The sequence below is a fragment of the Carcharodon carcharias genome, chromosome 21, assembly GCF_017639515.1.
Source record: "Carcharodon carcharias isolate sCarCar2 chromosome 21, sCarCar2.pri, whole genome shotgun sequence".
Classification (NCBI taxonomy): Eukaryota; Metazoa; Chordata; class Chondrichthyes; order Lamniformes; family Lamnidae; genus Carcharodon; species Carcharodon carcharias.
This window is the reverse complement of record NC_054487.1, coordinates 68,612,969-68,637,262: the sequence shown is the minus strand read 5'-3', so window position 1 is coordinate 68,637,262 and position 24,294 is coordinate 68,612,969. Positions and strand designations below refer to the sequence as shown.

The window sequence follows — 24,294 nt, the reverse complement described above, 5'->3', positions numbered from 1 at the left end:
CTGCTGGTGCCAATTGCATCCCCAGTGACAGCTTGCCAGCCCCTGACCAAGGTAAGCAAGGTTGTTGGGGGTGGTGGGGTGGGAGTTGTGTGCCTGTGGGGGAATGGGATTGGGTCAAATGCAGCTGGCAATGGCCCACTGTCTTGAAGTGGGGTGAGGAGGAGTACTCCTTTACCACCTGGCTCTAAAATAAGCATACAAAATCAAACTACCTTTCCAGTGGAAGTCTCCCTGTCAGGTCTGCCAGATTGGCTGCCAAGTGCCTGAACAAATTGACCACAGCGTGCAGGGCACATGCTGTGGTCAGGTGAAATCCAATTTTGCAAAGGGTGTCTCAGACAGACACTAGGCCTCCACATTTACATGTGCAAAGGGTCTAATGTTTGTTTCAGGCATGCACCCTGCATATCTAATGAAGGAATTGTTACCAATATGGCAGGTGGTGCAGTTTCACCACAGAATGAATGCGTGCATGTCACCTGTCATCTTGGACCTTTAGGTGCCAATTTGACACCTGTAAAAGAGGTGCAGTGCGATCAATTTTCTTGGCTGAGGATTTTATATGGTTCTTCACTCTTTTGAGCACATTCAAAAGAATTTTTTAACAATATGTAGAGTCATAGTCATTACGGCACTGAAGAAGACCATTTGGCCCATTGAGTAGATGCTGGCTCTCTGTAGAACGTCAGTCCCATTTCCCTGCTCTACCCCCTATTTATGTAAAGTGATGTATTTGATGATACTTGACAGAAAAGAGGTTAGTGCACTTTATCTCAGGGCAGAACTCAATTGTCACAGCTATTGTAGCTTTGAGCAAGTTATGTCAATCTGCCCCAGTTCATACTGGACTGCAGCGGTTCAAGAAGGCAGCTCACCACCACCTTCTCAAGGGCAACTAGGAATGGGCAATAAATGCTGGCCCAGCCAGCGAAGCCCATATCCCGTAAATGAATTAAAAAATGCTGTGAAGAGTATATAAACCAAGTTGCATTCAGTTTCCATCTGGACAGATGTATTTTGAGATTTTTTGGCAAACTTGAAATATGGAACACCATTGGTCTACATCAGCTTGTGATATTAACATTTTATCAAAACAATCACTATATAATACACATAGGCAGTGCACAATTTCAAGATTTACTTTACATTATGTAGATTTTGATTACATTGGGAGTCAGTGAACTGCAAAATTATTGTGGTTAGCTTCTATTCAGGTATGTTGAGGAAACTGCATGTTCCTGGCTTAATATTGAGATGACAAATTATCTGAAGTGTGAGTTCTACATGCTGGCAGCTTGAATTTTTTTTTTCCTTTCAGATATTAAAATCTCCCGTAGTCCCTGTGCTACAATTCCATGCCTAAATAGCATGTATCTACTTGTTAACTGTGAACTGGTAGTCAATGGCAGCTGCCAGTTCCAGGTTAGGTTAGACCTACCAATATTACTTTTTACTTTAAGTAGTATTTGTCTGCGGCTTCTCGTTCTGTCATCAGTTTCACTTTTTTTCTGAAATCCCTGATCAATAATGCTTTCATGACTAGATAGATATCCATGCTAAATACACTTGCCAATCCACTTAGCATCATCTCTTGGTCATTCTTCAATTAAGCTGTATTCGGTGATGCTAATAGTATAAACACCTTTGCTGGATGGATTATTACACTATGCTTGTGTAAATGCCTTTGAACTTCTTCAGCATCTGCTTATCCACTCGATCCTTTAAAAAATATCTTTATTTGTACTTGCCTTTTAATCTTGAACAACATCCTTTTTCTGAAAACGAAAAATGCTGGAAATGGTCAACAGGTCGAGTAGCATCTGTGGAGAGGGAAACAGAGTTAACGTCTCAGGTCAACCACCTTTTGTCAGAACTGGAAAAAGTTAGTGATATAATAGATTATAAGCAAATGTAGAGGCTGGGAAAGGTGATGGAGCGAAGAACAAAAGGGAAGATCAGTGATAGCATGGAAGGCAGGAGATATTAAATGACCAAAGGGATGATGGTGCAAGGCAAAAGGAGATGGTAATAGGATAAGGAAAGAAAAATAAGATGGGCCTGAAGGAGGTGGAAATGGGAAAAGGAGAACCATCCCCACCAGCTGCTGTCTGAAGAAAATAGGAGCAAAGGTTGTGGTCTGAACCTATTGAACTTGGTGTCGGGTCTGGAAGGCTGTAATGTGCCTAATCAAAAGATGAGGTACTTTGAGCTTTGGTGAAACAGCAAATCAGGCCAATGATAGGGAGGTCAGAGTGGGAGTGGGCCAATGACTGGATGGATTGGGAGAATGGTATAGAGCCCTTACAGGAAGCTTGGTGTGAGGAAGTGTAGTTGAGGTAGCTATGGAGTCAGTGGGCCTGTGTGAATATTGGTTGGTAGCCCATCCCTAGAAGTGGGGACAGAGAAGTTGAGGAAGGGAAGGGAAGAGTCACCTCTGAGCAGCACCTGCTCATTTACCTCCTCCCTTCTCAATGTCCAGGGCCCCAAACTCTCCTCCCAGGTGAATCTACAATTTACTTGTACTTTTTTCAATTTAATATACTATATTCACTGTTCACGTTGCAGTTGCCTTTACAATGGGAAAGTCAAAGGTAGATTTGATTACCTTTTTGTGGAACATCTCAATTCAATCTGCAAGCATGACCTTAAGCTTCCTACTGATGTCACTTTAATTATCGGACCTAAACCATTCTGACCCCCTCCCTGTTCTCGGCTTCCTAAATTGCTCCAATGAACCTCTGTGTAAGTTTGAGGAACAGCATCTCGCCTTTAGATTAAGCGCTTTACAGCCTTCCAGACCTAACACTGAGTTCAGCAATTCCAGTCATAACCTCAGCCCCCATTCTTTCAGGTAGCAGCTGATGATGATTCTGCCAATCCCATTCGTACCTTATTTAGGTGTTTTGATTTTTATTTGTGCTCTCACTATCTCCATTCAATCTCTGCTGTTTTCCATCCTATCACAGACCTTCACTTTTGTTCTTTCCTGTCCTCTTGCCTTCCCAGCCCCTGTACTTGCTTAAAACCTATTACATTTCCAACTTTTTCCAATTCTAATGAAAAGCCATCAACCTGTTTCTCTCTTCACAGATATTGCCTGACCTGCTGAATATTTACAGTGTTTTCCATTATCATTTCAGATTTCTAGGATCCAAAGTATTTTTTTTTGTTTTAATATTTTTCTAACCTCTCAGCAGCAATAAGCATTTATTAATTTGTATTTATTAATGTTAATTTCTTAGCACCTTTTCTTGCCAAATTTTGTTCACAAGAATTACATCCCAATTACTGTATTCATGCTTTGAGCCAACAGATTGGTTTGCCATCTGGTCATGTGCAGGTTTTGCTTCTTTTAAAGTTCAACTTTAGCAACATCCTGGGGGTTACCATTGACCAGAAGCTTAACTGGACTAGCTACAAAAATATGTGACTACAAGAATAGGTCAGATATTTGGAATTCTATGGTGAATAACTCACCTCTTGACTCCCCAAAGCCTGTCCACCATCTACAAGGTCAAGTCAGGAGTGTAATGGAATAATCCCCACTTGCCTGGATGAGTGCAGCTCCAACAACACTCAAGAAGCTTTTCACCATCCAAGACAAAGCAGCCTGCTTGATTGACATCCCACCACCATCTTAAACATTTATTCCCTCCACTACCAGCGCACAGTGGCAGCAATGATACACTGCAGCAACTCACCAAGACTCCTTCAACAGCACCTTCTAAACCCATGAACACTGCCACCTAGAAGAACAAGGGTAGCAGATGCATGGGAACACTACCACCTGCAAGATCCCCTCAAAGTCACACACCACCCTGACTTGGAACTATATCACTGTTCCTTCACTATCGCTGGATCAAAACCCTGGAACTCCCTAAAAGCACTGTAGGTGCACTTACACGGTCTGCAGAAGACAGCTCATCATCACCTTGTTAAGGGCAACTAGGGATGGACAGTAAATGTTGACCTTGCCAGCAACGCTCACATCCCATGAAAGAGTAAAAAACAGTTTTTCAGGCTAAATCCCTCTTGTATTTATTATTTTAATAACCATTCAGTGAAATCAATTGTTCTGCTCAACATTTCCATGTCTTTAAGTAACATTCAAAGGGATCCAGGTACTGTCCTGTTTCAAACCTTGTATCTTAAATCTGTCCTCTATTTCTTAGTATTCAGTCTTTGGTTACTTTGGATGTCTATCCACAATATTTTTTTCAAATATTACACCAGTACTGGTTCAATGCATTTCTCCTCTTCATTATTTCGAAGGTTCAATAATTCTATTCTGACACTATAATGGTTTGGTGGCTGTTCCTAGGTCACTGACTGAGCTTGCACTGCTTTATGCAGGCCTCTTCTGAGGCCAGTTCAGTCACATAATTTAACCTGGCTCCCGGTGCACAGTCCATGATGTGTTGGAAGCATGCAGGGATCACAGAACATACAATTCACCTTGAGCTCTTAAAAGGCTGCTCGCTCCCACTGACACAATTTGGGATTAAGTCAGTCTGTTTGTAACCTTGGTGTCACACTTAATCCCGAGATGAGCTTCCGGCCTCATATTTGCACCATCACTAAGGCTGCCTATTTCCACCTCCCGACTTTGCCCCGTCTCAGCTCATCTACTGCTGAAACCCTTATTTATGCCTTTATTACCTCTTGACTTGAATATTCCAACTCAGTCCTGGCTGGTCTCCCACAGTCTACTCTCTGTAAACTTGACGGCATCCAAAACATTGATCCCCATGTCTTAACTCGCACTAAGCTCGGTTTCCCTTTCAACCTTGTGCTCGCCGACATACATTGGCTCCTAGTCAAGCAAGGTCTTGATTTTCAAATTCTCATCCTTGTTTTAGTATCTCTCCGTGGCCTTGCCCCTCCCTATCTCTGTGATCCCCCCCAGTCCCACAATCCTCTGAGATATCTGTGTTCCTCTAATTCTTGCCTCTTGTGTATTTCTGATTATAATTTCCCCACATGTGGTGGCCATGGCTTCAATTGCCAAGGCCCCAAGACAAGAATATCCTCCCTGCACCTCTCCGCTTCTCTTTCCTCTTCAGACATTCCTTAAAACCTACTTCTTTGACCAAGCTTTTGGTCACCTAGCCTAATATCTTCTTACCTAGCTTGGCATTTTATAATGCTCCTGTGATGTATCTTAATTTTGTCATCACATTGAAGGCACTATATAAATATAAGTTGTTGTTGTAGCTATAGTCACAACTAAAGGTCCCAGCTCCCAATCGGTAGAAATTGTTGTAGCAGGAATTCACCAAATCTCCTTCGACAGCACCTTCCAAACCCACAACCACTACCATCTAGAAGGACAAGGGCAGCAGATAGATGGGAATACCACCTCCTGGCCACTCATCATCCTGACTTGGAAATATATCGCCCTTCCTTCACTGTCATTGGGTCAAAATCCTGGAACTCCCTTCCTAACAGCACTGTGGATGTACCTACACCACATGGACAGCAGCAGTTCAAGAAGGCAGCTCACCACCACTTTCTCAAAGGCAACTAGGGATGGGCAATAAATGTGAATTCTTTACCCATATATGCTTGCCAACATCTCCTCTCAACTAATCCTCTAATGCTCATCTTGTACATTAGTCTCTAAGATTTTGTTTAACTTGGCCTCCCCCATCAAGGGCTCTGGTATATGGTGAACTTGTTAAAAAGTTTTAGTGCAGAATTCCTTTCTGTATGGAGTGCACAATTCTATTATTAAAGTTGTAAAGAGATTCTGACATACAAATAAGCTTTTCAGTTCTTTCACCTCACAAGTTGCTTGTAGGATTCTACATGTTTGCATCTGGTGAATAAAAACTCTCCTGTCTCCTCTGACTGTGTAAGAATGATTATAAATATCACACATTCCTTACTCTTGCCTGTTTCATTTTTAACATTATTTTAATAATCCTTCTTGGTCTTTAACTAAATTTGCATTTTTGATAGACTTTTGATTAATTTCCATTAATATTTGATGTTCAGTTTCCATTGTGATAGTTTTTCTTAAACCCCACTTTTAGTCTCTGTTAAATGTGACTTTTTTGATGAAAATACTTAGGCACTAATATTAGACTCTATTGATTGATAAAAGAGCTGGGGGACTATTTTAAAGTTTTAAAACATGATCAATAGTTGGAGTCAGAAAGTTTATTTTGATGAATGCTGAGCAGTACGGTAGCCTAATAGTTCTGGTACTACACTAACAACCCATATCAAGTTGTAAAGTGAATTCAGTAAAGTAAATCCTGCCTTGCCAATTTTGTTCATATCCCAAGGAAAATATATATAAACGGTTGTGTGTGCTAAATGATGTGACATACCTTATGATTCCAGTTAACATTTTAATTCATACTGCAATGATCTCATATTTCATGCCATTATATGTTAGCTTTACCTCATCCTAGATCTGCTAGTTAATACACAACAATGAAACAAAGTCAAGAAAATCTAGTGTGCCACACTTACACACACTGCCAATCTCCTGTAATTCTCTATATAACAGGCAATATTTCCTCATAGTCAGCTGTTACTCATTTCTCAATAAATTAGGAGTTGTTACATCACAATCATTCATCCTTCTTTGATGGTATTACCAGATAACAATGACACAAAATACTCTATTCACCTTCTGCCCTGATAAGTAAAACATACACACAGCAGACCTGTCACTGAATAAAGCTGCATAATGGAATGGAATTCATGTGATTTATACGAGACCAGAGAGATTTTCAAGACTGTGGCCTTGAAATGACATTATGTGAATGTGATGGCACTTTTTGTTAGATAGCACAATCAAATAAAGTTAATGTTTCTGAAAGAGAAAATTATATCCAAAAATTCAAAGGGCTAATCTGAGCTCGTGTGTTACTGTGAAGGTAAAAGTATCATGGTCCATGCTTTGAATCTTTTTCATGGCACTTCCCTCCATTGACATTATTTCACTTAAATGAATGTTCTTTTCTGACTCTAGTGGTAATTGGTTAACAAGTTAACAAACTTTTTAGGAAATAGTTTAACAAGTTAACAAGCTTTTTATTTAAATAGGCTAATACTTCTGTTACAAAGTAGGTAAAGAAAATTCATATAAATGTTTTAAGTGGTCTGTTGCTAATTATTTGTATAATACACTTCTGAGGTCTGTGAGTGAAATCATGAGGTCAAATAATGTCTACTAATTCAGGTTTCATTCTCATAGCCATAATGTCATCATCTGGACTCTTTTATCATTTCTCTATTGTGAAACATAGGTGAAGGCCAAGGCCTGCAGAAAAGACGAAGCAAACCTAGCAGTCATATCAGCTGACTAATTTAGTCATCTTAGAATTATGCAGCATTGAAGGAGGCTTTTCAGTCCATCATGTTTGTATTGCCACTTTGAAAGAGCCATCCAATTAGTCCCATCACCCTTCTCTTTCCTCATAGCCTTGGCTTTTAAAATACAAGGTAGCAATGGGAATCCTGACAAGACTGGATGGTGCATGACTTGGAGAGGAACTTGCAGGTGGTGGTGTTGCCTTGCATTTGCTGCCCTTGTCCTTCAGGCAGTGGAGGTCGAAGGTTTGGGAACTGCTGCTGACAAAGCCATGGTTAGTTACTGCAGTTCATCTTGTAGATGGTACACAGCTGCTTTAGCTCACTGGTGATGGAGGGAGTGAATGCTGAAGGTGGTGGATCAGGTGCTAATCAATCCAACTATTTTGTCCTGGGTGGAGTTGAGTATTTGCCGGAAGAATATGACAAGTTGCCCTCACACACTTCCTGACTCTCCTGTACATTTCCACCATCTACAAGGCACAAATCAGAGGTTTGATGGAATATCTACACTTGCCTGAATGAGTGCAGCTCCAATGACATTCAACAAGCTCAACACCATCCAGGACAAAGCAGCTGGCTTGATTAGCACCTGGTCCATCATCTTAAACATTCACTCCCTCCATCACCAGTGAGCTATGGCGGCAGCATGTACCATTTACATGATGAACTGCAGCGACTCACCAAGGCTTTGTCGACAACACTTCCTGAACTTGTGACCATTACCATCTAGAAGAGCAAGGGCTGTAGATGCATGGGAACACCACCACCTTCATGTTCCCCTCCAAGCCACACACTATCCTGACTTGGAATTATATTGCCATTCTTTCACGGTCGCTGGGCCAAAATCCTGGAACTCCCCATGCCCAATAGCTCTGTGGGAGATAAAAACAAAAAACTGCGATGCTGGAAATCCAAAACAAAAACATAATTACCTGGAAAAACTCAGCAGGTCTGGCAGCATCGGCAGAGAAGAAAAGAGTTGACGTTTCGAGTCCTCATGACCCTTCAACAGCTCTGTGGGAGTACTTACCACCACATGGACTGCAGTGATGCAAGAAAGCCGTTCACAGCACCACCTTCTCAAGGGCAATTAGGGAAAGGCAACAAATGCTGGCATCACCAAACGAATTTTTAAAAAAACTTGCACGGATAAAGACTTTCCCCCCTGGATCTTTTAATGAGTGGGAGCAGAATATGCTAAATTTTACAAAACTCTTGCTGCCACCTTAACACAGTTTAACACTTTATACATACTCTCTTCCCTCATTATTAAGCAGCTTTGATTTTTTCCCAAGCTCCCACCCTTGTAGAGCTCGCTGTTCAGTGACACTCAGTACCGCCAGGTGGGGCATTGATGCTTTACAGGGACAGCACTCACTCCCGAACCACTGTCAGGACAGCAATGGGATTAGAGAGCAGTGCTGTGAACTGCCTCATGCATAAGGTAGACAAAATTAAACTCTTAAATATCCGTGTTGCGCAACATCAACGCATCAACTGTGGGGAAACTATAGAAGCACCAATAAAAGGGGCATTTTACAAATCCCGATTGAAAGCTGACTCAGCTGCCAACATGTTCCAAGTGTGTCTGAGCCAACGGCTCAATCCTGTCTAAATAGATGGCAAATATTTTATGATGTGGGGACGAATGACAAGCGCGCCAAATAAATTAAGCAGCGTTTGCAGCTTCTTTTGCAAGTTGAAAAACTCATTTATTACCGATGCTTTAATCTGAATGATTTCTGGCGTGGGGGTGGGGGAGAAATATGAATATGCACAAGTGCAGCGGATTTGTGATTGGATGGTGGAGTGAGATTGGTGACTGGGTGTTTTGGGGGGTGGTGGGTTGGTACCAATCACCCTGGATCGATGTTTGGGGGTGGGGGAAGTGTTGTGCTAATCGCCCTGGATCGATGTGGGAGGCTGGCTGCCTTGGGGAGGTGCAGGCAGGCAAAGTGACTCTGGCGGGCGCTTCGATCCCTTGTCGATCACCCTGGGCAGCGCTGCAGAGAGGGACATCGGAGCCAACTCCAGACCATAGGAATAAAGAGGCTGAGGGCAGCGAGCCGGCTCTGCGAGCAATCGGGGAACTTCCCCACTTCAACCTGCTCTTACAGTGCCAACCGCCAAAGACACAGCTCGCTGTTTTATTATCAGTTCTGCAGAGATCCCCAAGGCAGCAATGGTGAACGGTTTTGTTTGAGACTTTTTAAAATAACATCTATGTTCCACGTGCAAGTATTATTATACAGATGGATTTTTGCACAAGACTGCTTAAATGTATTTTCTGCTAAACAAATGAAAAATTAAGAAAGAGACGTTAGTCACGTAGGACGAGAATCAGACTTCGGGACCCCCGTCAACACAAAGACGTTATTTGGGACAATATCTCTTGCTTTGATTCGTCTTGGCTGCCTGGGGAGAAAGAGACCGAGTCTGACTGAACCAATGTGTTTAACCAATGTGACAGCTCAATAGCAGCAACCAGGTTTTCAATAATTTTATTATTACGATTTATTTTTATGATAATGTTTATGGATTATATTTATGTGCACATTTTAAGCAGATAACAGCAAGCCATGTTACCATTGAGGTGGTAATTAGCCGGCTCGGTTCTGTTTACAGAATTGCAAGTCGTTACTATGCATCAACCAGTTACTATTTTCCTTTAGGATTTTTTTTGGAGTTGAGCCTGAGCTGTTTGAAGTTAAAGTGAGAATCGCTGATTTAATATTAAATATGGGCGTTACCAAAGATAGTGTTGATCCCAAGGCTGCCTTATAGTTTGCCACACTCTCCTGTTGTGATCTCCCTCAATTATCAGGGTCTTTTGCCACTCTATTAACTTAACTGAATCTCTTTTCTCTGACAGGTCGGAGAGAAGTGAGAGCTGTTGCTTTGGCGGCCTGCACTTTTCTCAGGAGTGCTGTCCAGGACTCTGGAGGACTAGGATATTTTGATCGTTTAGCTCTGAATTTTTCCGACCACAAAAGATGCTAAGCCAGTGGAAATGGTGATTCGCCACCGCCAACAGTCATCACCACCACCCACGGCAACAGAGAGATCTTTCATTGAAAGAATATTTCTTTTAAAATACTGAGACGTAAAAATATCAGCAAACATGGACTTGCAGGAGAAGGTGAGAGGCGGAATGTGATTTGCTGCCTGACAAACAGTATCTATTTAAAGAGAGAATACAGTCCCTTTTACATTATAGGTTTTCAGACCAATGTTCAAGGCAATTAAAGAAAACTTCTAATGACGGAAGGTTGGAGTTTTTTCTCAATCGATGCGAAGATCTTCTCTCCTTCAGAACATCTGAATTAGACTGGCAGCCAAGGAAGCACATTTTCCTCTATTTTCTTTCTTGTAACCTGCAGCATTTTAAAGACTAGCAGTGACAAGTGTGATGGCTTTAGAGGATAAACGAGACAAAAGCATGTCTTTCACGCAGATGGTGATTGAAGAAGACTCCATGCGGAATGGAAGGGGACTGTCTGATCAGTGGGCAGACTCTGTGGTGGTTCGACCCAGGACAACGGAAAGACACATCACCGTGCACAGGAGACTGGTACTGGGTTTTGCCATTTCCATCCTGGGTCTCATCATAGTCACAATTATAGCAGTGCTTCTGAGTGTTAAGTTTGAGGAGTGTGCCAATGACGGCAGCAACAGGGTAGCGAATGCCACTGTGTATACCGGGGCCAAGTTGAACCAGACTAGAGAGAGCCTCAGCAACCCCAATCATAGCAAAACGGCTGGAAAACCATGGACACAGCTGAGGCTGCCCAGTTCAGTAAAACCCTATCATTACGACCTGAACATTACAGCTTTCATGGACAACTTTACTTTCTCTGGAGAAGTCAGCATTTGGATGCACTGTGTGAACTCAACCAAGTACATAGTGCTGCATGCAGACAAGCTGCCAGTTGAAGGGGCAGAGGTCACTACGGCAAACAGCTCTGACCGCCTCGGAATTAGAAAATATTTCTTATATCCGCAGAACCAAGTTTTAGTGATTATGTTGACCAGGGAGCTGAAAGCACTGAAACGTTACACTTTAAAAATAAAATACAATGCCAATATAGCAGACGAGCTGCTCGGCTTCTTTCGGAGCTCCTATGTGACAAGTGGAGAGAGCAGGTAAGTTTACCAGAAGTTAGGTAGTTCGGGCATTCTGGGAATAGTAAACATGACCAAATTGTGAATTGAACTGTTGAGCAATTTCATTGCACTTTAGCTTATATAAAAAAGTAACAGACAATTGAAAAATCACAGAAAACTCAAAAGACCAGATGGAATATATAGACAGAATCACACACAGCATTGTGATATATTGTTTAATCTAAAATAAATCTTTGGGATAATGCATTTGCTCAGAGTCATTAGCGAGTTCAAGCTTTGAAGGGGAATTGTAGATTTATTGATTACCCTAAGAAGCACTACATTGGATGTTTAACTATTATCTTTAAACTATTTAAAAGTTACTTTAATTTTGAATGACTATTATCAATAGGAAGTGTGATTTGATATTCTTTATTAACTGCTGGAAACAGGCTGTCAGCTCTTTCCCTAAGTCTCTGGGCACTGTGTGGTAAACCTCCCAAATGCAGATTTATTGTGCATTAGTGGTGCTTTACCAATTAGGTCATGTGTGGCTCTGTTGCGGATTAATCAATAGAGAGGATGGCTATGGGTAGGCAACAACCCCATTATCATTGAATCATCCGACTGTCAGATTGGGAAAAGGCAAACTAGATATTGGTCTTTTTATGGCCAGTATTTCATTCCTATGTACCTCTCTATAGTTTGTTAACATATTGCCACTAGGGGCTGCTGTTATCATGTCTGCTTATATCACATAGTGTGGGGAAACCAAACTCCACAGACTCACAGAGCTCTGGTTATGAGGCTCAGCCCCTTGGTAATATTTCGAATGATTCAAAAGAATTAATGGGATAGTTGGCTCTTTTCAGTCATCAGAAATTGAACCATGATATATTTAAAAAAAAACTTTTTACGGTAATGGATTTATGCTATGTACTGGCTGTGGAGTGATGCACAAATGTGACAACAGCAGCTTCTCCAGATGGTCCTGCTATTGACGCCAGATTCTGATTTCTACAAAAAAACAGCAGTACTATACTGCACATTTGACATTAGTGTTGGTGTGATGCATTGTACTGTCTGACGCCCATTTGCAACTAGATTCAGGAGTGAATCACAGAACCATTATAACTTTCAAGCAGTATTAATAGAAGACATGGTTAAAATTATTGGCATCTGATATACAGATATAAAATCTGCTCTTGCTGCTTCAAATCCAGCAGTACTGTACAGCAAACTGTAAGCGCAGAAAGTTCACTGGCAGGCTAGTGGTTACATAAAAAGTTGCTGAGTTATCAGGTTAGATTCCATTCAAATGTTACAAATGTGAATAGTTGCCAAGTTCCAATTTGTTCTGTAGCTGCAAGCACAGAACAGTCATTCTGGTTATGTGCAGGTTTTGGTGAATAAATTATCTGTCCATTCCAGAAAATTTCACCAGCGATTTTATGTTAAGGAGGGGAAGCGAAAATTACAGGCGGAGCTTAGTTGTGCTAAATTCTATTGCAAAGATTGTTCAGAATTTAATTCCTGTTTAGCTCGATAGAATTAAATTCTCAATTCTTCGTTGGCAGTGAGTTTATTTTTGGAATAGGTTTTGACAATCTCAACCCACCTCACTGTGGATGTTGATTCATACCATAAAATTGTCCGGAATTCGACACTAATTAGCATCAAAAATATCACCTTCTAACTCTGATAGGCTGTTGAGGTAACTTAAAAAAAATCATACTGACACTTCAGTGTTTTAGTTTGAATAAGAAGGACTCACTTTCATAGATAGTTGGTTGGAGATTGATGCTGGAACGCACACAACTCACAGCTAATATGTAGTTGTGCTTTAATGAATAGTCTTATGATAGTTTTATGAAACACTTTAGAAGATACAATACTTTTTAAGGGTGAGGAGAATTAAGGGAATTTTACTATATATCTGATTATGGTGCATCTGACCCAGGAGTCGGTAGTATGCATAGGATATGCCGAAAATTGAAAAGATGTTCAATTTCCTATTCATTTATGTGAGGATATCTAAGAGATCCTACTTTTTTGTAGAAAACTGAACAGTTCTGCTCATGTGGTTCACTTAAATACCCTCTGCAATGGCCAGCAAGCCACTCAGTTGTATCAAACTGCTAAAAAGTCATTAAGGAATCGACCTAGGCACTGGAAGGAACAGTGGCAAACTCAGCTCTGTCGACCCTGCAAAGTTCTCCTTACTAACATCTGGGAGCTAGTGCCAAAATTGGGAGAGCTGTCTCACAGGCTAGTCAAGCAACAGCCTGACACGGTCATACTCACAGAATCATAACTTACAGGTAATGTGCCAGACACCACCAGCACCAGACTCAGCAGAGTTGGCAGTACGTTGAACCCAGGCCCCATGAAGTCTCATGGCACGAGGTCAAACATCCTGCTGATTATCACATACTGCCACCACCCATTCACCGCACCCCAACCCCTGACACCTTCAGCTGATGAATCAGTGCTCCCCCATGTTGAACACCACTTGGAGAAAGCACTGAGGGTGGCAAGGGCACAGGATGTACTCTGGATGGGGGACATCAATGTCCATCACCAAAACTGGTTCAGTAACTACAGACCGAGCTGGCCGAGTCCTAAAAGACATAGCTGCTTGACTGGGTCTGTGGCAGGTGGTGATGGAATCAACAAGAGGGAAAATATATTTGACCTCATCCTCACCAATCTGCTTGCCACAGATGCATCTGTCCATGACAGTATCAGTAGGAGTTACCATCACCCAGTCCTTATGGAGACAAAATCCTCCCTTCACATTGAGGATCCCTCCATCGTGTTGTGTGGCACAATCACCATGCTAAATAGAATAGATTTGGAACAGATCTAGCAACTAAAGACTGGGCAACCGTGAAGTGCTGTAGGCCATCAGCAATGGCAGTTTTGTACTCAACCACAAGCTGTAACCTCATGGTCTGGCATACCCCCCACTCTACCATTACCACCAAGCCAGGAGATCAACCCCTGGTTCAATGAAGAGTGAGGAGGGCATGCCAGGAGCAGCACCAGGTTTATCTAACATGAGGTGTCAACCTGGTCAAGCTACATCACAGTACTACTTGCATATCAAACAGCGTAAGCAGCAGGTGATAGACAGAGCTAAGCGATTCCACAACCAGTGGATCAGATCTAAGCTCTGCAGTCTTGGCATATCCAATCGTGAATGGTGGTGAGCAATTAAACAACTCACTGGAGGAGGAGGCTCCACAAATACCCCCATCCTCAATGATGGAGGAGCCTAGCACATCAGTGCAAATGATAAGGTTGAAGCATTTGCAACAATCTTCAGCCAGAAGTGCTGAGTGGATGATCCATCTCGACCTCCTCCGGAGGTCCCCAGCATCACAGATGCCAGTCTTCAGCCAATTCAATTCATTCCACTGCAAAAGCAGTATCCCTGACAATATTCTGGCAATAGTATTGAAGACTTGTGCTCCAGAACTTGCCGCTCCCCTAGCCAAGCTGTCTCAGGACTGGCATCTACCCGGCAATATGGAAAATTGCCCAGGTATGTGCTGTACATAAAAAGAAGGACAAATCCAACCTGGCCCCATCAGTCTACTCTCGATCATCAGTAAAGTCTTGAAATGGCACTTGCTTAGCAATAACCTGCTCACTGACACTAAATTTGGGTTCTGCCAGGGCCACTCAGCTCCTAACCTCATTACAGCCTTGGTTCAAACATGGACAAAAGAGCTGAATTCCAGAGGTGAAATGAGAGTGACTGCCCTTGACATCAAGGCTGCATTTGATTGAGTGTGGCATCAAGGAGCCCTAGCAAAACCGGAGTCAATGGGAATCGGGGAAAACTCTCCATTGGTTGGACTCATATATAGTACAAAGGAAGATGGTAATGGTTGTTGGAGGTCAATCATCTCTGTTCCAGCACGTCACTGCAGGAGTTCCCCAGGGTAGTGTCCTAGGTCCAACCATCTTCAGCTGCTTCATCATAAGGTCAGAAGTTGGGATGTTCGCTGATGATTGTACAATGCTCAGCACCTTTTGCGACTCCTCAGATACTGAAGCAGTCCATGTTCATATGCAGCAAGGCCTGGACAATACCCAGGCTTGGGCTGACAAGCGGCAAGTAACATTCGCACCACATACGTTCCAGGCAATGACCATCTCCAGTAAGAGAGAATCTAACCTTTGCCCCTTGACATTCAATGGCATTATTGGATGGAGTGTGATGGAATACTCTTCACTTGCCTGGATGAGTGCAGCTCTAACAACACCCAGAAAGCTTGATACCATCCAGGACAAAGTAGCATGCTTGATTGACACCCCATTCACAAATGTTCACTCCCTCCATCACCGACACACAGTGGCAGCAGTGTGTACCATCTAAAAGATGCACTGCAGGAACTCACCAAGGCTCTTTAGACAGCACCTTCCAAACCCATGACCACTACCATCAAGGACAAGGGAGCAGACACATGGGAACACCACCACCTGGAAGTTCCCCTTCAAGCCACTCACCATCCTGACTTGGAAAATATCACCTCTTTCGCTGTCGCTGAGTCAAAATCCTGGAACTCCCTCCCTAACAGCACTGTGTGTGTACCTACACCACATGGACTGCAGAAGTTCAAGAAGGCAGCTCACCACCACCTTCTCAAGGGCAATTAGGGATGGGGAATAAATGCTGGCCTAGCCAGTGATGCACACATGAATGAATTTCAAAAAAAATTGTACTGGCCAACATTAATCCCACTGTCAACACCACCAAAAAGATTAACTGATCATTCATCTCATTTACAGTTTATGGGATCCTGCTGTATACGAATTGGCTGCAGCATCTGCCTATAAAATGCCAGTGACCATATTTCAAAAACCAACTCTTTGGTTTTGAAGTTCTGAGGAAGACAAATTCACCATATAAATGGAAGTTCTTTCTTTCAGGTGCGCAGTATTTGCCCCTATTTTCCTCTTTGTCACAGAATGAGTGATTGATCCATACCTTCAAAGTTTATTTTTATTCATTCATTCATGGGATGTGGGCGTCGCTGGCTGGGCCAGCATTTATTGCCCATCCCTTGTTGCCCTTGAGAAGGCGATGCTGAGCTGTCTTCTTGAACTGTTGCAGTCCATGTGGTGTAAGTTAGTAATAATGAAATGCACTGATGGAGTGAAAATGGCACTCTGCTCTGATTCTGTTGGATTTTTCTAAATTGGCCAGTGAACAAGAACACTCGTCTATAATAATAAAGCTCATTCTTGTTAAGCTGGCAAAGTGTCAATTAGGTGAGTTAGAGTTTTTTGTGAATCTGTTTGTGTCACGCACAACACCTGATGGCTGAGCTGCAGTATAGAATGTGCGAAGTGCAGTATGGCGATAGGTGGTCATTTGAGGAAGGTTAAGTAAGAAGTATTTGATTTTTAAAACAGTGATTGCAAAACAAATGGCACAGTCAAATGAATTAAATGCAGAATACTGCAGACGCTGGAAATCTGAACTAAAAACATTAATTGCTGGAAATACTCAACAGGTCAGACAGCATCTGTGGAGAGAGGAACAGGGTTAACATTTCAGGTCGATAGCCATTCAATAGTTCAGAAAGGCTAACTCTGTTCCCTTTCTACAGATGCTGCCTGACCTGCTGAGTATTTCCAGCATTTCCTGTTTTTATTTCAGAATACCTTTTAATCCTGTTCTTTTAGGTATGACTTCATCCATTTCTGAGTGTGAACTGCCGCAATGATGAGGCTTTGGGGTTGGGTTGATAGCTTTGTTTGGAGTCAGTGATGACAGCAAAGACCGAGTGGGATCTTCAGTGACAGTGAGGTTCGGTTTAGGTTCCACTGACATTTACAATAGGGGACAGAAGATCAATAGAGATGTGACTGCACTGCAGCATCTTCCATAGGTCTGTCACTCTGCACCAATTGTTTAAGCTTTGGCATCTTGCTTATCCTCAGCATTACTTACAGATCTGCTGTGAGTAAATAGTTAAACTTCCTTTAACACAAAAGCTGAGGAACCCTTGTGTTTTTAAGCAGATCGGTTTTGTGCAAGGCAACGCTTTCTGTGCCTCATTTTCTGTAATACATAGGCATAGGATAAAAAAGCATAGGCATTGGTTAGTAATGAAAAAAAATAGTTCCTTTCTCACATGGTGCTATGGTGATGTATTTACTCATGTTTGAATTTGTGTTAGCGCTGGAAAGCAAATTTACAACGTTATTGTAGTCTGTGGGAAAATATTTATATGCAAGCAAAGGCAAAATAGCTTTTTGGGAAAAATTCTAGTCTCACTTCATTTGTAAGTACAAATTAACCAATGTCCATGTTCTTACAGCATGTCTTAATTTCCACTCCTTATTTTACCTTGGTGCACTAATGATACATAAATAGTGTGCACTGGGTTTCTTTATTTTTTAACCCATGTTATTTTTGTCTCATGCAGTGGGCAGATTCTGTAGGGCTGATTATACAACATCATATAGTAACCCTTTATTATTGGACACAGACATCCAAGACTTTTGATCTGCCTGAGGTGCTGTGCACACCCAATGCATCCAGTCAGCCTATGGTGCTTTCATAGTCTGTGTAAGGCTCAATCATATTATATGCATTTCAGAACCCAGCCACTCTGCAGGCAAGCCAGCGTGTATTAGCACTGGTCCCTGTCCGTATAAATGCTAGGGGGGCGGGGTGTTGTGGTTAGTGGCTGGAAGGGCATCCAGCTGTAGAACCGCCCACCAAATCCAAAGAAAAATGATATGAAGGGTGACCGACCAGCACTTTTTCAATCCCATGTTACGTGGGAGAAGCTGAAAGGAAGGAGGAATTACATGCATTTCAAATACACAGCATCTATTCTAATAGGGCACCAAAGTGGGACCCAACATAAGAATAGTTATTTCTTCCTGAGTGATCTTCCACAAGGACGAGCTTGTTTTTTGCATTTGTTGATTTCGTCCTCAAAGGACAATGTTTTGATGTCACCACCACAACTGCTGTTCATCCGCCCCCTCAACCCCATCTTGACAAAGCACTAGCAGCCCTTTATGAGCTGTTGGCTCTGGAAGTTCCATCCTTGTGACATTGATTTTCTTCCAGCGTGTACTTTCCAATGAGCTGAGAGCAAAATATAAGCATAAAGAATGAGCTTTTTTTTATTCATTCACGGGATGTGGGCTTCGCTGGCTGGGCCAGCATTTATTGCCCATCCCTAGTTACCCTTGAGAAGGTGGTGGTGAGCTGCCTTCTTGAACCACTGCAGTCCATGTAGTGTAGTCACACCCACAGTGCTGTTAAGAAGGGAGTTCAAGGATTTTGACCCAGCGACAATGAAGGAAAGGCGATATATTTTACAGTCAGGATTGTGAGTGACTCAGAGGGGAACTTCCAGGTGTTGATATTTCCATCTATCTGCTGCCCTTGACCTTCTAGTTGGTAGTTGTCGTGGGCTTGGAGGGTGCTGTCAAAGGAACCTTGGTGAATTCCTGCAATGCATCTTGTACATGGTACACACTGCTGCTACTATGCATTGGTGTTGGAGGGAGTGAATGTTTGTGGATATGGTGCCAATCAAGTGGGCTGCTTTGTCCTGGATGGTGTCAAGCTTCTTGAGTGTTGTGGGAGCTGCACTCATCCAGGCAAGTGGGGAGTATTCCATCACACTCCTGACTTATGCCTTGTAGATGGTGAACAGGCTTTGGGGGGGTCAGGAGGTGAGTTACTTGTCACATGATTCTTAGCCTCTGACCTGCTCTTGTAGGCGCAGTATTTATATAGCTAGTCCAGTTCAGTCTCTGGATGTTGATAGTGGGGAGCGGATCTTTGATTAAGGGGTAACATTTACTCATTTAGGGGTAATAGAACGAGCCTGGAGGAAGAGTTCTGGTGCTGTGCAGAAGGGATCACATTACCAGCCATGTATGTATTTCTGATCAATCTTATCTCCATGTAGCCTGAAGAGCATTTTCAAAAGGTGAAAATTGACTTCTAGCCCTATGGGCTAAGAGGATTGGCTGTTAACGACTATTTAAAAAATATATGGTTTGGTAGTGCAGAACTTGAGTATTGCTGAAGAAAGAGACATGTCAAAGCTTTTCGTCTTGCACTCATCAGGACACTCGCAAGAATACCAATATAAGAAGGAAAACAACAATTTATACTGTGTGTGAAGAGAGTGTTGATTGGTTGGCACGTGGACTCTGATTGGTAGTCAACTGGCAAGTTAATATAACAAAAATACAACCGAATGGAAGAAAAGGAAATAACTTGAAGGACATCCTCAATTTTGTCTACTGCTTTTTGTTAGCACAGTTCCAAAGTTGCTGGGGAATACAAAAGATAAATCGGCCTTATTTTTAAATGCCTGCAGGGTCAGGACCAGATGCAGGCATGATTTGAAAATCATGATCCCTGAAGTTGTCTCAGGATCCCGGTGCCTCTGGGTCAGTTTGAAATTTTCGAAGGGCCGGTGGCAGGGCGGGACTGGGAAACTTGTTCATCGCCAATTAATGTCCCCTTACGCTCCTTAAGGAGCTTGCTAAGGGGCCTGTGTAAATGTGCTTTTTAGTAAACACAGAAAGCGCTGGAAATACTCAGCAGATCTGGCAGCATCTGTGGAGAGAGAAACAGAGCTAACATTTTGAGTTGAATATGATTTCTTCTGAACTGGTGGATAATAGAAATGCGATGGGTTATTAGCTGTTGAAAGGGGGGAGGGGAAGGAAGAACATAAGAGCGGAACTGGGATATGGTAGCAGCATAAACGATTAAATAACAAAGATGTCATGGAACAAAAGGCAAAGGGAGTGGTAATGGTTGTCGTAAAGAAACAAAGCATTTGTCCAGAGTGAGCGTGAATGGCAGAATAATGAACAGCTCTGTCCAAAAACAAAAAACATGAAAAACCAGCTGCAGGCACATGACAATAAAACAGAATTAAAATGAGGGACAGAGTTCATGGTCTGAAGTTGTTGAACTCAACGTTGAGTCCAGAAGGCTGTAAGGTACCTGGTCAGAAGAAGAGGTACTGTTCCCCAATCCCCAAGCTTGTGTTGAGCTTCACTGGAAGTAGGCCGAGGACAGAACTGTGACCATGAGAGGAAGGTGGTGAATCAAAATGGCAAGTGACCGGAATTCCGGGATCATGCTTGTGAACTGAGCGGAGGTGTTCTGCAAAGTGATCACCCAACCTGCATTTGGTCTCCGCAGAGTGCATTGTGAACAGTGAATACATTAGGTTAAATTGAAAGAAGTACAAGAAATCACTGTTTCACCTGGAAGGATTGTTTGGGGCCTTAGGTGGTGAGGAGAGTGGAGGTAAAAGGGCAGGTGTTACACCTTCTGTGATTGCATGGGAAGGTGCTGTGGGAAGGGCCGAGGTGGTGGGGAGTGATCGAGAAGTGGACCAGAGTGTCACGGGGAGGGGAAACGATCCTTTCGGAGGGGATTTTGTTTGTTGGTGGCATCACACTGGAGGTGGAGGATGATCCTTTGAATATGGAGGCTGGTGGGTGAAAAGTGAGGACAAGGGGATCCCTATTGCAGTACTGGGAGGGAGGCGAAAGGGGTGAGAGAACAAATGCCTAAATTGGGTCGGAAGCGGTTGAGGACCTTACAGTGGGTGGAGTGCAAGGGGGGCTGGTGGTGCGAGGAACGGGGGAATCCTCAGTTGAGGGAAAGCGAAGACATATCAGAAGTGCTGTTGTTGACGGTTGATCATCAGAACAGATGTGACAGGGACAGAGAAACTGGGAGAATGGAATGGAGTCCTTACTGGAAGCAGGGTATGAGGCAGTGTAGTCGAGATAGATGTGGGAGGTGATGGGCTTATTATGAATATTAGTAGACAGCTTATCCCAACAGTGGAGACAGAGAAATCAAGGAAAGGAAGGGAAGTGTTGGAGATGGACAATGTGAACATGAGAGAAGGCTGGAAATTGGAAGCAAAGTTGATCAAGTTTCCCCGCTCTGGACAAAAGCAAGAAGCGGCACCAATACAGTCATTGATGTAATGGAAAGAGTTGTGGGAGGGGGACTGAGTGGGGCTGGAACAAGTAATGTTCCACATACCCCACAAAAAGACAGGCATAACCAGGGCCCACGCGATTACCCATAGCCACACCTTTTATTTGGAGGAAGTGAGACAAGTTAAAGGAGAACTTGTTCAGTGAGAGAACAGGCTGAACCAGTTGGAGGAGGGTTAGGGTGGTGGCTGGGGACTGTTTGTGCCTCTGTTGAAGAAAGAAGTAGAGAGTCCTGGTGAGGGATGGAGATCGGATGTTTATAGTGAAGAGGAGGAGGCAGTTAAGGCCAGGAAACTGGAAATTGTTGAAATGATGTGTGGCATGAGAAGATTCACAGATGTAGGTGGGAACAAACTGGATAGGAGAGAAAAAATAAAAGTCAAGATAAGAAGAAATAAGTTCAGTGGGGCAGGAACGGGCAGAAATGATGGATCTACTAGGATAATCCTGTTTGTGGATTTTGGGAAGGAGGTAGAAGTGGGCTTTTCAGGATTGGGAGACTCTGAGGTGGAAAGCTGTGGAGGGAAGCTCTCCGGAGGAGTGGAGGTCAGTGACAATCCTGGAAGTGATACCTTGATGTTCAGTGGCGGGGGTCATATGATCCAGGGGGAGGAAGGAAGTGTCTGAGAGTTGGAGCTCAGCCTCTGCAAAGTAGAGGTCAGTGCGCCAGACAACAACAGCACCCCCATTGTCAGCAGGTTCAATAACAAAGACTGGGTTAGACCTGAGAGAACAGAATGCAGCAAGTGGGATAAATCGGTGTCAGAGACAACTGCAGAAGATGGAGATGTGGCTGTGAAAGTGAGTTCTGGAAAACACCTTATCAAGCACCAGGAGGGAAATGGAAAGCAATGAAGGCGAAGATGGTGAAAGACAAATGGAAATCCTGTTGAAGAGAAGAGCGGAACATCTTCACAAGAAAAGTGGCACTGAATTAAACACTAAAGTAAAAGCAAAATATTGGGGATGCTGGAAATCTGAAATAAAAATGCGATTTTTAATGTCTATTTCAGCCTGAACCTGAACAGTCTGGTGTATGTTAGTGCCCAGCTGTCAGGTTCATGGCAGGGACATTGGAAGGTTTATTTAAATTTTTGGAAGACTGAATTTTGATGGGCCAACTTGCACCAGGTCGCATTCTGCGCCTTTATTTTGTTAGTATGGTCACTTTCCTCCGTGTTCCAGTTTCTGGCCCTCTGAGAAGCTGCCTACTCTGTCTGGCAAGACAGTGGCAGGCTCCAACATGGCTGCTGCCTGCCTTTGCTGGTGACACCAGGCAGGCTGCTCTTCCTCCTGGAGACACTTGGCGCTACTAATTAATAGGGTGCGAAGCTCGCCTCCTGGCCAATTAGGGCATTAGCATTTAAATAGCATCGTGAGAGTGGGTTTCCGATCCCGATTTGAAAATCCAGCTCAGTAATCCTACACCATTCCACATTAGAATAGTGTACACTATGTGTTGTGCTAAACTGATTTTGTTCACATATACCACAGCAGGCATTTCTGAAGAAGCCATACACTTTATTCTTCATCCACAGATGCTGAGGTGGAAAATAATCCCCATAGGTCATCAATTGAACAGTCCCATTTACACTCCAGGCAAACATTTAAATCGGTAGTTGCATTTGTTGTAACTAAAGTACTTAAATGAACTATTAAGGAAGTCACTCAATTCAGCACTGTTCCGTTCACTGCAATGGAAAATATTATGGCTTTAGATTGATTCACTAACAGTAATAACAGTCCTACTGTTTCACAAATGGTGTTAAACATTATCATGAAATTATTAATTTTATCAAAGATCAATATATGAACCTGCCCTGATATAAAATAAAAACAGAAAATGCTGGAAATACTCAGAGAGAAACAGAATTAGCATGTCAAGATGATGACACTCATGCAAGTTTAAAACAAAGCATTGAGAGAGTGGGTGGTTAACAAGCGAAGCTTTGATGTTATTTTCCCCACAGGATATACAAAACAAAAAGCAATTTGTTAGCCTGTGTTAGCAATCAATCAAAAAACACCTTTAGACCCAGTCTGTTAGGCTGCTCTGATTCTACCATTTCTGGGTATGAAAAATCAGAAACGGGAAATATCGGCAGTCAGTAAAGTTTTCAATACAGAAAGCTGCGAGGGCAACTGATGGTCAGGCTCAGATGGAGAATGTAGGAGGCCATTTAAGAGTTAACTTTGTTCAAGTTGAGTAGTTTGACCTATTGCTAGGGGGAAGCGTGGTATGCTCATTATTTTGTATTATTATGCAAAGACAAGCTGTACTGAGTAAGTGAGTGTGGTCATAGCTAGATGTTCATTTGCTATGAAATAAAACAGCTTAATGATTCACATCTGGCCCCATCATACCAAATAGTTTATCAATTAACCTTTGAAAAGATTGAATAAGTACATTTGCAAAAGATATGATCACCAGGGGATCTATTGTTCATGCGTGAGTAACGTTATTGTTTAATTGGATTATGCATGTGTGACATGGGATCTAATTACAGGAATAATGGATGACAATGAGCTCAAGAGTACACCTGTGGAGGCAAGCCCTGAATTTGTAACAGATGAATATATACATATTACCCGTGCTTATGGTGTAATGCAATGGGAATAGAGGTTCCAACAACATTGTGAGCACAGGTACTAACAGATAAGCGTGTCAGAAAAGAATCAATTATTTGATGTTAATGACAACAAAGCAAACCTGTATAACAGGAGGAGCACATACTAGACATTTCTAATTAGATCCCCTTTTGAACAAACTGAATGCGCATTATAACTCCTTTCCATGTCATTTACAGATCGACATTTTTCATTTCAAGACTTGGT

The 24,294-nt window shown here is 42.6% G+C and overlaps 1 protein-coding gene across 1 annotated transcript in view; it reads left to right on the top strand.

Moving 5' to 3' along the window:
- Window positions 1-7,939: 7,939 nt before the first annotated feature.
- Window positions 7,940-24,294, top strand: part of LOC121293307 (thyrotropin-releasing hormone-degrading ectoenzyme-like) — a 135,251-nt gene continuing 118,896 nt past the window's right edge. Inside the window, exons 1-2 of the mRNA XM_041216220.1 lie at window positions 7,940-7,957; window positions 10,784-11,472. Coding sequence (XP_041072154.1) covers window positions 10,784-11,472 — 689 coding nt within the window. The 5' untranslated portion in view covers window positions 7,940-7,957. The remainder of the gene's footprint in view (window positions 7,958-10,783; window positions 11,473-24,294) is intronic.